Source organism: Sorex araneus, chromosome 3, assembly GCF_027595985.1.
Source record: "Sorex araneus isolate mSorAra2 chromosome 3, mSorAra2.pri, whole genome shotgun sequence".
NCBI classification, from domain to species: Eukaryota; Metazoa; Chordata; class Mammalia; order Eulipotyphla; family Soricidae; genus Sorex; species Sorex araneus.
This window is the reverse complement of record NC_073304.1, coordinates 120559724-120575031: the sequence shown is the minus strand read 5'-3', so window position 1 is coordinate 120575031 and position 15308 is coordinate 120559724. Positions and strand designations below refer to the sequence as shown.

The following is a 15308-nucleotide window of genomic DNA, read 5'->3' as shown; positions in this document are numbered from 1 at the left end:
TGTCACATTTCCAAAGCTTGGAAAACCATGTTCCCCAGGGTGGGATACTTCTAGAATGTTCTCTGTAGAGTGGCTGAGAAATCAGACAACCCCCTTTACCCCCCCAACCATCCCCCACCCCCCCCCCACACACAAGGCCTCAGTTTACAGGCACCAGGCTCGGCTTGCTTCCTGGGGAGCCTCCCACAGGCGCCCTGGCAAGGCCTCTGCAGGTGGCGTCAGACTCAGCTCACGCGGGGCTGGATGGATGACCAGGAAGGCTGGTGTCCGCGTCTGCAGAGACCATTATGCAGGGGTCTGGGTATGGCAGACGGACTCAGCATCACCCCTCACCGGCCCCTCGGGCAGGAAATAAGTTCCATCTCAGAGAGGTGGCTAGGGGCTAAACCTGGAGCACTTCCAGGTCAAGTGACATTGCAGGTGGCCAGAAACACAAAACCCCCTCCCCGACCCCCAGTAGCTCCAGAGCCGGTCACCTGCAGATGTACCTGGGTTGGAGGCTCACCTGCTGAAGCCCACCACCACCCTCCACACCCTGCTCACCCCCATTCTATGCCCCTCCTCACAGATGCCAACACTTCGTGGGTAACACGTGTTAATAGTGGGAAAACTCACTTGGCTGGATGAACCAACCACGAGGGCAATGTCCTCTAACATCTAAAATGGCAAGAAAGAGTCACAAAAACCAAACAGAGCTTCAAAGGAGGTGCCCATGAGCTGCCTGGCTGCCCAGGCTCTGAGAACCCCACCACCCACCATGGGATGGGAGAGGCTGGAGTGGAGGCCCTCTCCCACCTACTCCAACAGACAGGGTGCCAGCCTCAGGGAGACACAGTGCTCCACCGCTCCCAGAGCTCTATATACCACACACACACACACACACACACACACACACACACATGCTCACATGCGCGCACACATGAACACATGTACACACATACACAAATACACACGAACACACATACACACGCACATGCGCACACACATACAAACACATACATGCACAAGCAAACACACACATGAACATACACGCACAAACACATGCACACATACACAAACGAACACGCACACACACGAATACATGCAAACACATGAACACACATATCCACAAACACAAACCCACACACATGAACATACATACCTGAACATACACATATCTATACATGTGCACACAAACACATGCACACATATCCACACATATCCACGCACACATATCCACATGTGTATACACACATGTCCATTCCAAAGGAGCTGGGATAGAGCCGGCTGTGCCTCCTCTCTCTTCCACTTCATGTAGGTTGGTCAGTAGATCTTTGTCATCTTATTCCATAAAATAAGCTTTTGCCTCTGGGCACTTGTCAGAGGTCCCGGGTGGCCTCCCCCGTCAAGGCGGAGTCTGCTTCATGGTCTTCCAGCTGGTGCCGACGAACAGGTCCCGGCTCTTGGCGAGCCGGACCATGAGGCGGCCCACGTAGAAGCCGCTGATCTGGCCCACACCGTCGTTTCTCCCCATGGACAGGAGGAAGGTCAGGGCTCCTGTGGGGCGGAGACACCAACTGGAGTGCTGCAGCCACTCTGGGGCTGCCACCCCAGTCAGCAGGGACTGCTCTGGGCGCTCCGCCTCGCAAGGTGGGGAGTCCCTGCAATTTGGGGACGGCACCCACAGTGGCGGGGACGGAACACAGTACGCAGAGCACGTCCCAGCCCTTTGGGCCTCCCCGGGCCCCCCCCCGGCTTATTTTTAAGTTCTAGGGGAATGTTCCTGCTTTCAGCTCTGTGAGGGTTTTCCGGGGTCAGCCCTGTTAAAATTCCCCGAGGTTCAGGGCCCGGAGAGACAGGGCAGCAGGGAAAGCATCTGCATTGCAGGCGGCCAGCCCTGGTTCCATCCCTGCACCACATATACCCACTGTCGGGGTCACGCCTGAGCCAGGAAGAGCCCCAAGCACTGCCAGGTGTGGCCCAACACCCCCCAGCCCCCACCCCCACCGCCTGCAACGTTTTCCCTAAGGTTCACGGCCCAACTCCCTGTCACCCCTGCGGCTCGGGGCCCAACCTGGCTTGTAGGCCTTGAGGGGCCTCTGCTTCGTGGAGTTGGCGATGTTGGTCACGGCGATGCTGGCGTGCAGGCCGGCGTGGTACGCCATCTTGGGCTCCTTGAGGTTGCTGCAGTCGCCGATGGCGTAGATGTTGGTGTGGCCCTCCACCTGGAGGAACTCGTTCACTCTCACCGCCCCGTTGCTGGCCAGATGGCCCTCTGCCAAGGAACCCCACGGAGAAGTCAGGATCCCGAGCCGTCATCGAGGGGAACCCGAGGCACCGCTTCAGGGAACAAGCTGCCCCCTTGCCCCCTCCCACCACCACCACCACCTTCTATGTTCCTTTAACCCATTTCCAGCCCTGAGCGCTTCCAGCAAAGGCAGGGTTACTGTCCCTGCTTGGAGGGACCAGGAGAGCCAGGCTCCTTCGTGCAATGCATGACTCTAAGGGTTAACTCACCGCGATTAAGTTACAAGTCTTGGAACATTCTTTTCCATGTGGATAAGACGGCGGGGGCGGGTAGAGCCATACCTAGCCCTGCTAGGGGGTGACTCAGCCCTGCCTCTCAAGGTCAGAGTTGGGGCCCAGGGGGAGAAAGCGCACAGCCGGGAGGGCTCTCGCCTGGCACATGGCTGAGCTGGGTTCACTCCCCAGCACTCCCCTGAGCACCACCAGGAGTGATCCCTGAGCACAAAGCCAGGAGTAACCTCTAAGCATCACCAGGTGTGGCCCGAACACCAAAAATAAATGAATTAAGTAAAGGTCGGCGTCACCTTCCAGAAGAGACAGGATGAGCTGCTGTTTGGAGGAGGGGACGGGAAGGCCCAGGGGCCGCTGCCCACTTACCCAGCGCGCTGCGGTAGGCCTGGCTGTTGATCTTGATCCCGTTGCAGACGATCACCAGGTTGCTGGCCACCTCCGTGCCTTTATCCGTCAGCACCTTGATGTACTCTCGGTACTCGTTGACCGGCACCTCCTCCAGGTTGCTCACCCGCTCACCTGGCGAGGGAGGCCAGTGCAGGGGCTCGAGGGCACCACTCCAGACGCAGACCCCGGCCCAGGCCCGCCTAGGGTGGGTGGACACCCCACCAGCCAAGCAACCTCGGCCCCCCTTCTCCCTTCCCCTCTGCTCTCAGGATGCGCTTGGTGGTCTCCAGCTCCAAGGGCAGGAGACAGGGCACGGCTGGGAGCAGGGCCGAGTTCCCCACGGAGTCCTCGGGGAATCTTCTGGAGGAATCCTCACACTTCCCTAAATGCTGGCCTCACCACCCTGACCAGGCAGGGGGAGCCTAGCCTGGCGTGGGGGCTACACCCACCTCTTGTCATAGGGCTGCCCCTGGCCATGTTCAAGGTGCCAGGGTGGAACCCAGGTCCCCGGCACGCGAAGCCTGCTGGGCTCAGTCCGCCGGACTCTCTCCCTGCCCGGCAGAGCCTTTCACTTTTGAAAGCGACTCAGAAACTCCCCAAAGTCATCGGCACTGTCCAAAGTGCCAGTCAGCACAGGGGGGCCGACGTGGGAATCCAGACATGCGGGGCGCTGCCATGTGTAAGGGCAGAGGGAGTCGGGACGGGACACAGCCACACGGGGTACAGGGAGCGGCCAGGGGGGTGGGCACAGGGCACGTACTCAGCAGCAGCTGCACGCCTTTCCGGATCAGGATCTCCTTCACTTCCTGCCGGACAGAGGGCAGGAGCTCCCTGTTGGCGAGGGCCACTTTGGAATGAATGAGTGTCACCTGTGGGGACAAACAATGACAGGCCAGAGCACGGCCTCTCAGTTTCCTGCTGAAAAACACATTCGCTGCTGCCCCACCTCTGCCCCGTGACCGTATGACAGGGAGGGAAACCAAGGCCCAGGGAAGAAGCCAAAGAAGCAGGCCAGATGACTAAGGCACTGAGTCTTCTCAGGCCCTGCTTCACCCAAGGCTGACTGAAAACCTTTCTGGGGGGAGGTTTTAGGGCCACACTTAATGGTACTCAGCAGCTGCTCCCAGTTCTGTGCTCAGGGATCACTGCTGGCAGTGCGGTGCCTGGGGGACCATATATGGTGCCAGGGATCATACCGGGGTCAGCCACGAGCCAGGCAAGCACCTGCCCCCAGCACTCTCTCTCCGACCCACGTGGAGTGATTCTTAAGCATTGCTGGGCACTCGGGGTCATAGTCTGTACACAAGCCACTGGTCCTCTCAGAATCCTGTGATAGGCCGTGAGGCCTGGTCCTAAGGACGCTGCCTCCAGGCCTGTCCGTTGCTCTCTGGGCAAGCTCAGGAAGCTGGCGGCAGGCCACAGGACAGGTGGGCTGAGCTGAGGTCCTGTCACAGACCCCTGCCCTGGCGAGAGAGGGGAAGGTGGAGGGGAGGCACTGAGAGCCCAGGGTCTTCACCCCACCAACCAGACGTCCTACGCTTTTGCATCAATCACGCAGAACGCCCAACAATTTGTCAGGGCACAGCCGCGTAATTAAATGGGTCCCATATTGATCTTCCCTCTGAAAACCGCCCAGCTGCTCCCGGAGGGACGAAGAACCATTGAGCCCGAGGACACAGGGAGCACTCTGCCCTCTGCCAACCTCTCCGCTGGCCAGGGGACCGCACTCTCTGTGCCCCTCGTCAGAGAGCATGGACGCCCAAAGCCAGGATGGGAGGGGCCGAGGCACCAGAACAGCCACTGCTTACCCCAGAACGGAAAACCAATCGCGGCATCTGACCCGGCAAGGGCCAGCCCAGAGGCCGCCAGACGTGCACTGTCACAGGGGGAAGCCACAGCACGGGGCTCCGTTCAGCAGGAACAAGTTCCCCGGTGCCTGGCGCAGATCTGGGCGCCACCCCAGAGGGCATCTCCCGCTCTGCGCTCCTGACAGGTCGCCCCACCCCGACTCCCCTGGCAGGGACGGCTGCGCCCACCTCCTTATCGGGGTACTCCGTCTTGATCTCCGCCGCCATCTCCACGCCCGCAGAGCCACCTCCTACCACCGTGATGAACTGGGCACGCTGGATCTGAGGAGCAAAGGCAGGTGCCCTCAGCACCATCGGGGCCACAGGGGCCAGAGACCATCGAGAATCCTTCCCAAATCAGGGTCCCAACATGCCTCCTGCCGGGGCCTCTCAGGAGGCCTGGGAAGATGAGATGCGGCTCCAGGGAGCGGCGTGCAGATCCTGCGTCTCACGGCCCCTCCCGAAGCTCACCTGCCTCACCATGTCCTCGTAGGCCTCAACGGCTGCCTGCAGGCTGCAGACTTTGTTGAACTTGCCGGGGAAGGGGCCCGAGCTGCCCGTGGCCAGGATCAGGTGCGAGAAGGGCAGTGCCTAGAAGTGGGAGGGGACACGGGAGGGAATCGGGCTGAAGGGAGACCTGGGTTCCTGTAGCCATCCAGGCAGGGCGCAGGGCGACAAGCCCAGGGGCGACACAGGGACCCAGGAACCACTGAAGGCAGCAGGTTTTCCCTCCTGCCGGAGCCTGGGGGAACTAAAGACCTAGGGGAGCTCCCCCAGCAGCCTGGGCACAAACACGAGTGCCAGGAGCAGCAAGCAGGATTCTCACACAGGTGCAGTTGACTTAGAGCCTAAACTTTGGCATTCAGAAGAACTTCCGACCTGATACAGTTTGTTCCTGATACAGAAACAAACCTGACGGGGGCGGGGGAGAGGGGGACGAAAGGAAGGATGACCTCAAGAATGTCTGGGTAGAAGGAGACCACATCTGCCCTCACCGTCCAGGGCATTACATGAGATTGCGGTGCAAGGCCGGACCTGGCAGATGGCCCAGGAAAGCCTCTGCCTCCCCCTTGAGGGTCGGGCCTGGCACAGGAGGTCCCCCCACCTGCAGGCCCGGGTCTCCCCCACTCTGCAGGCCCCCGCCCGGCTCACCTCTCCGCTCTCCAGCAGCACTGTCTGATTCTTCAGGTCTATTTTGACCACCAGGCCCTGCCGGAAGCTCTCCTTGAAGGCCGCCGAGTAGGAAATGAATGTCTTCTTGGCGAACCCTGGAGACAGGACACAGAGGAGGTCACGGCATGAAGGTGGATGTCACCAGAGGCCCTTCCCCGAGCTGCATGTCCACGGGCTGCCCGGGCCAGCAGGAAAGCTGGAGTTTACCCCGCCCCCAGCCCCAGTGCCCACACGGGCCTCAGGCCCTTGCAGAGGCTCCAGCTCTTCTTAAGGCCCGTGAGCCCGTCTGGGGGGCTTCAGGCACCTGGTCCCAGACCCCCCAGGAGAGATAAGACCCCTCACCGCTCTCCACGGAGGCGCGCAGGGCGCCCACATTGTGATGGAAGCATTCCTTCACGTCCACCAGCATGAAGGGGATGTTCAGGGCCTGCAACTGGCTGGCGGCCGCAATCCCGCCGAAGCCCCCGCCCACGATCACTACACACTGAGCTCCGGGGTCCACCGACACCTGGGACCCCATCTCGAAGCCGGCACTGCAGGGAAGGAGGAGAGAACACAGGAGAGTCAGAGGGCATGGGGGGGGCAGGCACAGAAAGGCCTCAAAGGCCAAGGCTTGGTCTTTTGTTGTTTTGTGAGCCACGCGGACAATGCTCAGAGCTCCCTCCCGGCCCTGCACACAAGGTCACTCCCGCTGGGGCCACAGAACAGGGATTAGACGGACCAGCTGTGTGCAAGGCAAGCGCCAACCTGCTATATTATCTCTCAGGTCCCAAGGCTCAATCTTTTTTAAATGCAATTCTAACTTTGTGGAACTTGAATCCAGTCTGCTCCTAATTCACCCCACCCCAACTACCCAACAGCCAGGTGCCTTCAATCCTGAGCCTTCGTGCCCACATCTCACCCGCTGCCCACATCTTACCCACTGCCCACATCTCACCCGCTGCCCACATCTTACCCGCTGCCCACATCTCACCCACTGCCCACATCTCACCCGCTGCCCACATCTCACCAACATGCCACATCTCACCCACTGCCCACATCTCACCAACATGCCACATCTCACCCACTGCCCACATCTCACCAACATGCCACATCTCACCCACTGCCCACATCTCACCCGCTGCCCACATCTCACCAACATGCCACATCTCACACACTGCCCACATCTCACCCGCTGCCCACATCTCACCCACTGCCCACATCTCACCCGCTGCCCACATCTCACCAACATGCCACATCTCACCCACTGCCCACATCTCACCAACATGCCACATCTCACCCACTGCCCACATCTCACCAACATGCCACATCTCACCCACTGCCCACATCTCACCCGCTGCCCACATCTCACCAACATGCCACATCTCACACACTGCCCACATCTCACCCGCTGCCCACATCTCACCCACATCTCACCTGCTGCCCACATCTCACCAACATGCCACATCTCACACACTGCCCACATCTCACCCACTGCCCACATCTCATCAACATGCCACATCTCACCCGCTGCCCACATCTCACCAACATGCCACATCTCACCCACTGCCCACATCTCACCACTGGCCACATCTCACCCACTGCTCAAATCTCGCCAACATACCCACATCTCACCAACATGCTCCATCTCACCAACCTGTCTGACTCCTTTCACTCAGTATGTTTATCCTCTCCCTGAGCGCCTGCTCTTTCTCATGCTTTGTGCTGTGGGCCTCGGAATACGAGGATGGATACTATGGTCCCTGCCTTATCCATGTCTTTTTGGATTGGGGGCCACACCCACTGGTGCTCAGGGCTCACTCCTGGCTCTGCACTCAGGAACCACTCCTGGCAGGAATGCTGGTGACAGAACCCAGGTCAGTCCTCTGCAAGGCGAACACCCTGTCCTGTGGACTATTGCTCCAGCCCCTGCATGTGTTTCTTGCATGCTCTGAGGGCTGGCTGGCTGCTTGTGGATGTGGGCAGCTGAGCCCAGTCACAGGAACCACTGGGCACCAGTGAGTATGAGTCTCCCGAAAGCAACTGAATAGGGAAAGGAGCTGGCTCAGTGGCTAAGACCTTGCCAGCATGGAGGAGCCACGAGTCAGGGCCCTGGACTCCCTACAGCGCCAAGTGGTCTGGGCAGTTCTGCTGGATGTGATCCCTGGAGATGCGAGCCTGGCACCAGAAGGTACGACCCTAGTGAGCACCACAGCCACAGAGCGGAGAGCTGGGGAGGCGCGCTAGGGTAGAACTGCTTTGCGTGCAGGAGACCCGAGCTCGATCCCCTGCTCCACAGTCCCCCAGCACCACAGGAGCAACCCCACCCAAGCACCAAGCTGGGAGTAGCCCAGTGGTGTGCGGCAGAGGAAGAGAAGGGGCGACGCTGGCGGAGGGTTGCACAGGGATGCCTGCAGCTGGGCGGGCCAAGGAGAGGTGCAGGGAGGGCACAGGACTCAGGAAGCGGGGTGAAGGAACATGTTGCCCATGTCATAGTATCTGGTCTAAGGGCTGCCATCCGTGGGTGTCTGCTGAGTGAGCATGGGGACCACATGTGTGGGCCAGGGTGCCCTCCGCTCGTGCACAGCGGCCTCGTCCTCCCCTAGCTAAGAACTTAGTTTGGTTTAAATCTGGAACCCAAACCCAGTGATGTTCAGGATCTGATGGTGCTTGGGGGACCATATGGGGTGACGGGGACAAAACCTGGATGGGCCACATGCAAGCGAGGGCCCGACTACTGTGCTATCGCTCTGGCCCGAGAACTGACCTTGACTGAGTGTCTCTGGCAGTAACTCAGAGAGGCCGTGGCTCAGCCGGACACTGGAGGCCCTCAGAGGCAGAGGGCTTCGGGGGGCGGAGGGGAGGAGGAGTCTCCTGGGCACTGGGGCCAGCTGTGTCAACAGCTGGGGCACCTGCTGCACCCACAGACACAGTCTGTCCTTGGAAAGAGCTGAGGGACCAGCCTAGGGTTGCCCCTGAGCCCAGCCCAGCTCCAAACCGGGGAAGGACCCTCAGAAGCACGGGCAGCGGTCTGGATCCTGAGCGCGGAGGGGGAAGGGGCCTGGAGCCGAGGCAGGAGGCTGTGGCCAGCTCTGAAGGAGGGGGAAGACCCACGGGAGAGAGGCCGACACGCCCCAGCCCTGTCTGCAGCCTGGACTCTGGGGAGGGGACCCGGGAGTGGCGGGGCAGGAGGCAGCGCCCTGAGGCCAGCCTCCAAGGACAGGCAACACGGGCCCAAGGCTGGCCAGGAGCATGCTCCAGACCCCAGGGACCTTCGTGGACAGTGCCAGGCCAGCCAGGAGCCACCACCGTGTCTTCAGTGTGACCTGGGACACTCCTGGAATGTGAGGGACAGGTCATGAGGGCGTACCTGCTCCAGCACCCAGTTCCCACACTGGACCCCCATCTCCTCACACCTAGGAGACAGCCCCCCAGTGTACCCCCGGCCTATTCTCACTGGGGATCCAAACACCCACTGCCCAAACCTCCCCTGTGGCAGGACACGGAGAAGGGGAGCTCAGGAACTGACCAGCTAGGCCTAGGCGGAGGGCTGGGTTTGGCCTTGTGTGATCAGGGCCACACCCAGTGGGGCTCTGGGATTACTCCTGGTGGTGCCTGGAGGATCATCCAATCAGGGATTCCCCTGCTCCCCCGTATTATCTCTCTGGCGCCTCAGTATGGTTCTGCACAATCATCTGCCAGATGGGGAAACTGAGTCCTGGCAGGGATGGGCCCCAGAAACCCTTCCCAGCAACCCAACCAGGGCCCATCACTGCTCTCAGGCCTCTGGAAAGGTCACCCCAACTGCCCTGCTCCCCCGAGTGTGGGTCCGACTGAGCCTGTCAACTCAAGTGTCTCTCGGGTCAGGACCCAGAGGGCAGGCCTTGGCCTGGACAGCCAGGAGGTGGCCCCCATTGGCGTGGCGTCCTGGGACAGCTGCCCTCAGGCTTAGCCACCAGGGAGGGAGCCAGGGCAGCAGTCAGTCCCACCTTATACCTGGTGAAGATAGGGGTCCTGGTGGTCAGGGACCACCCAGGGAAGCTTAAGGAATCTTGAAAACTAGTCAGTTCCAAGGTCAGAGGGAAGAGCGCGTGGCAGAAACAGGCAGTGATGAGTCTGGGAACCAGGGGGCCTCTAAGCCAGACCCACATGCCCCGGCCCTGCCACCTGGGCCTCACAGGGGAGAGTCCCGCTGCCGCAGGGGGGTGGGAACCAAAGCCCAGCTCCCCACCCTGGAAGACCCCACTCTGCCAGACCTGGGCACACAGAGAGTCCACAGGGGTGCCCGAGGCTTCTCCCGGGACCCACGCTCCACGCTGTGCTATGGATCCCTGGCACGCCCAGCGGGAGAACTCCGGCCTGCTACTCTGCCTCAGCAGCCTCGAACATGTCCAGCCCCCAAGACAACTGGGCTCCACGGTGCGAGGCCGGGACCCTCAGTCAGAACCTGCCCACGGGGCTGTACTCACTGCCACGTGGCCGGAGGAGCTCAGAGCCCTGGTGCAGCTGAGGTCACAGGAGGGACACTGCAACCACGGGCGGCACTGCAGGGTGGCCCCACCGGGGCACATGACTTGGCCACATACGTGGGACCGCGGAGTCTTCTCCGAGAAGAAAGGCTGGTGCCAGGCCCAACGCCCACTGGCCGGGGCTCAAGCAGAGCAGATGCGAGGCCCTAAGTTGCCCACACCCAGTCTCCACACCAAGCCCGAACCCCACAAATTCAGTCCTGACCGGGCTGACCACACCCACACCCCAGCTGGAAATGCTAATGGACAGGGCTAGGTGACATTTTCACCTTCTTCTGTGACCTTTTATGTGTGAGTGTAGGGAACACTTCAAACTTTTTTTTTTTTTTGGTGCTTGGGTCACACCCGGCTATGCACAGGGGTTACTCCTGGCTCATACATTCAGGAATTACTCCTAGTGGTGCTCGGGGAACCATATGGGATGCTGGGAATCGAACCCAGGTCAGCCGCATGCAAGACAAATGCCTTCCCCGCTGTGCTACTGCTCCAGTCCCCAAACTTGTTTCTTTTGGAGGGCCACACCCCAAAGTACTAGGGGCTTACTCGTGGCTGTGTGCTCAGGGGTCCCTCAGGAATCACCCCCGACGGGCTGGGGCGTGGGGAGGGGTGCATACGGAGTACCACATGCAAGGCAAGCACCCTACCTGCTGTATGATTATTATTCAATAGTCAATTCTATTTTTTATGTGAACACATGTCATGGGTTGTATTTTGTTTTATTTGGCTTTTTGCCTTTGGTTTGGGGCCACACCTGGCAAGCTCAGGCCTTACTGCTAGCTCTGTGCTCAGGGATCACTCCTGGCAGGGAGTGTTAGGGGACTGTGTATGGTGCCAGGGATCAAACCCAGGTCAGTCTCTCCTCCTACAGTACATAAAAGAAACCTACCAAAAAGGGGCCAGCGAGATGCTGGAGGGTAGGAGCGCAGACTCTCTGCTGCAGGGGGTCCAGGTTCCACCCCAGCACCTCAGGGTCCCCCTAGAGCTACCAGAAGGGACCCTGAGCACCAATGGATGTGGCCCCAAACCAAAAGGTGCAAAAAAGAGGTCCCCAAACTTGGAAGTGACTGTTTCTGCCAAAGCCATTGGAAGGTCGTGCCTGGGGTGACACACAGCAAGAACTATGTGGGCTCCCAGGAAAGCAAGGCCACGCCCAGCATTGCGCAAGAAAGAACACAAGTAAAATAAGCAGTTTTCTGCATATTTGCCTCTTAGGCTAAAAGTGGACTGTCGCACCACACACACACACATACACATATACACACACACACATGCACACACACATACACACATGTGTGCATGCACATGTGTGCTTACACGCATGTGTGTACATATACATACTTACACACAAACACATAAACACACACACCGCAAGCCAGGAACACAAATATCATGTCTCCAGAGTAAGCCACTAGTTAGAACTCAAGCCAGGATCTCTCTCTCTCTCTCTCTCTCTCTCTCTCTCTCTTTCTTTCTCTCTCTCTCTGCCCCCCCATACACACACACACACACACACACACACACACACACACACACACACAGCAGCCTCGCCCCTCAGCCACCAGCAGCAGCTGAGAGTGGCATCTCAGAGTTGCCACAAGAAACACACCCAGAACACCACATTGCACCAGCATCTTTTTTTGTGTGTGGGGAAGAGGGTTTATGAGCCACACCGACAGTGCTCAGGGCTCATCATGGCTCTGCACTGAGAGGTCAATTCTGGTGGTACTTGGGCGACCATCGGCGGTGCCAGGGACGGAACCCAGAGCCAGGCAAGCGCCCTACCTGCTGTGCATCTCTCCAGCCCCCCGTGTCTGAAAAGAGAAAGTCTGAGAGTCTGTGTCTTCACACCGGAGACGGCAGCTCAGCAGGCAGACTGTGGATGCAAGCGTGGACACTCCGCTCAGAAACCTGCCCCAGCCTGTACTTCCCCCGAAGGCCTCTCCCCGGCACGACGACCGCCCTGCCCACCGCCCCGCCTCCACGTCCTCCACCAGGCTGGCTCGCACACCCCTGCCCAGCTCCACCACTGGAATAGTGGGCAGCAATCGCGTCCTCCCTTGAAAGGAGGTCCCTCCAGATTTGGGGGGGGCACACACCCCCTTGGGTGGGTTCCTTTCCTGGGGGTTGAGAGGCAGGGGGTCGAAGAACCACTGGAGCACACCCGTGCCCCTCCCCCACCCGGCCTCCTGGAGACTGACCTGACACCAGGCCCACAACCCAGGCCCCAGCCCCTCCCCCAGGCTAACTCCCCACTGGGACGGGGGCTTGGGGGGCAGGAGAGGGGCGGAGGGGACCTTCTAGAAGCACACCCACCCCCCCGCACTCTGGGCTGGGCACTTTCCTCCTAGGTGGGACTCAGGCTCCAGCGAGGCCCACTTGTGGCTTCCACCCAGGGGGTGCTGGGAAACTTTCTCAGGATGGGGGTGGGGCACGTCTGGCGAGGGACTGGGGGGCGCAGGCAGGGGGGCCCGGACTGGCTCTGCACTCACCTCCCCGCACCAGGAGGTGGGGGGTGGCCCCTGACCGCGGCCCCCCGCTGGGCGATCTTCAACCTCTCTGAGCAGGCGGAGGGGCTAGGGTCTGCGCACCGCCCCACGGCCAGCCGGCGGCTGATAAACACGGCGGCCCACCAGCCTCCGGGCCGGCCCTCCCGCGCCCCCGAACACCCCCACCCGGCCACGGCCTGCGCGTCCCCTGGCCCCAGCCAGTGCCCGGCGGCCTCCCACCGAGGCACCTCACCTGCCCTCCACTGCACGCCGCGGCCGCGCCCGAACCGCTCCTGCCCAAAGTCTGGGGCCGCTAGTCGCGAGGCCACTCCCGGGGGCTGTGCAGACGCGCGTCCGCCCCGCCGCCCGCGCCACGCCCAGACGAAGGCCAGACTGTGCGGCCGCCACGTCCCCCCGGAGGGCGGAGACTACGCGGACGCCACGCCCCGGTGGGGCGGGAACATGCGGGAGCTACGCCCCCGGAAGGGCGTTGATATTGTGGTGCCACGCCCCGGAAGGGAGGGACATTGTGGGCTCCACGCCCCGGAAGGTTTGGGGTGCCACGCCCTCAGTCACGCCCCAGGAGGGCGGAAGCTTTGGGGAGCCACGCCTCTGGATGGAGACTCGCGGGCTCCACGCCCCGGAAGGGCGGAGACTATGAGGGCGCCACGCCCCTGGACTGAGACTTGTGGGAGCCACGCCCCAGGAAGGCGGTGACTTGCTGTAGCCACGGCCCGTGGAGGAGACTTGATGTCTCCACGCCCCTCGGCGGACCAGAGACTGGCGGGAGCCACGCCCTCTGCCCGCGCCACGCCCCCCGGCGGGCCCCCGAGGAACGGCAGCAGCCGGCTCGCTGCCAGAACTGCGCCTGCCACGGCAGCACTGCCGACAACCGCCCCCGCCGACGCCCCCGTCCCCGCCCCCTCCACCCCTGGGAACCGCGCCGTGCGCTGGCTTCCGCGCCGCCCTCGCAGTCAGTCAAAACGCCTTCCCCTGGCAACTCGCAGCCAGAAAGCCCCGCGAGCTCGCCCTCCCCCTCCTCCCCGCCCCAGCTCCTGCCTCCAGGAATCTAAGTAATAATGCCACAAACGCCGCTGAGCAGCCCCGGTGGGCCCGGCGAGAGAGGGAAGGAACACGGTTTCTGCTTCAGTTGAGATCACCGCTTAGAAAAAGACAGATGTAACTTCCAAAATAAAAGTTCTTACTAATTGCAGCAGGACTGGGGCCAGTTGTGCAAAGGGCGTCTCTCTAAGTACCAGGCGTTGGCCCTGGGCAGGGAGGAAGTTGTGCCCGCAGACCTGACTGCGGAAATGCCCGCGGACAGCAGCCCGGGGTGTGCTCAGGGACAATGGGATGCCACAGGGAGACTGAGGCAGAAGAGGGTCAGGTCTGACTTAGGCTCTGTGGCAATAGAGTGGGGGAGAACAAGGGTGGTGGCAGGGGAAGGACTGAAGTGCAGGGAGAGCAGGACGGAGCTGGGGAAGGGTCTGTGGAGAAAGGGACTGAGGCGGGATCCCGCCAGCCGAGAGACAGCCACTGCCTCTGCATGAAGCCAACATTATGTCCTACCCTAAGAGCTACTGGAAAGCTTCGGTGAGGTCTCTTGTGCACATCTGAGCTTTGACGCAGCGCAGGCTCAGTGCGGACTTAGAATGCGGGACTAGAGCTGTGAATTGCCCGCCTGAGGGTCACAGCCTCGAGACAGCCGCCCACCCCCTAGCCCAAGACCCCTCTCAGCGCCTCCACCACCTTTCCCAGTGCACATCAGTTCTCCTCGGACACATGGCCCTCTCTGTCTGTCTTCACAAAGCGATGGCCAGGGACCCGTATCCAGTAAACCCCGCAGCCGGGCAGTTGTGACCCACTCCCGCTGGAAGACTGGCACCAGAGTCCCCTGCCTGGACCATTGGCACCAGGAGCTGCGGCATCCCCACAGCACCCTACGCGCCCAGGCTGGCTGCAGCTTGCAGTTGGGTGCTTGCATCCTGCTGACCCCGTGGAGGGATGGGGGCTGGGAGAGGGAAGAGGTGTGGCGTTGCCAGAGGGGGCACAGGGGGGCAGCCTTGCCGGGCTGGGCACAGACAGCCCTGGGGCCCTGCCACCGCAGCCTCTCTGGGCCTGGCGAAGTTTCCAAGAGCGCTGGTCTCCTTTCCTCTCTGCTGAGCCCCTGAGAGGGAAGTGGGGCAGAGAGTAAAGGCTGCCCCCAAGGAGAGCCAGAAGAGCCTTTGACCCACTCTGTGGCTGAGGCCTCACTTGGCTGCTCTTTAGGCTGGGCTTGGCACTGAGCCCAGCCATCAGCTCCCTCAGTTGGGGCTCAAATGAAATTTTTTTTTTCCTTAAACATGAAAATTACTCTTTTTTAAAAAAGTTTTATGGGGCCACCTCCAGTG

The 15308-nt window shown here is 61.0% G+C and overlaps 1 protein-coding gene across 1 annotated transcript; it reads right to left on the bottom strand.

Moving 5' to 3' along the window:
- Positions 1-130: 130 nt before the first annotated feature.
- On the bottom strand, positions 131-13341 carry AIFM2 (apoptosis inducing factor mitochondria associated 2). The gene is made up of 10 exons (XM_004615491.2): positions 13172-13341; positions 12215-12305; positions 6267-6457; positions 5904-6019; positions 5223-5342; positions 4941-5033; positions 3665-3773; positions 2884-3036; positions 2054-2254; positions 131-1536 (listed from the first exon to the last, which is right to left on the bottom strand). The coding sequence occupies exons 2-10, from the start codon at positions 12223-12225 to the stop codon at positions 1385-1387; spliced, it is 1146 nt and encodes a 381-aa protein (XP_004615548.2). The 5' UTR covers positions 12226-12305; positions 13172-13341; the 3' UTR covers positions 131-1384.
- Between the last annotated feature and the right edge of the window lie 1967 nt (positions 13342-15308).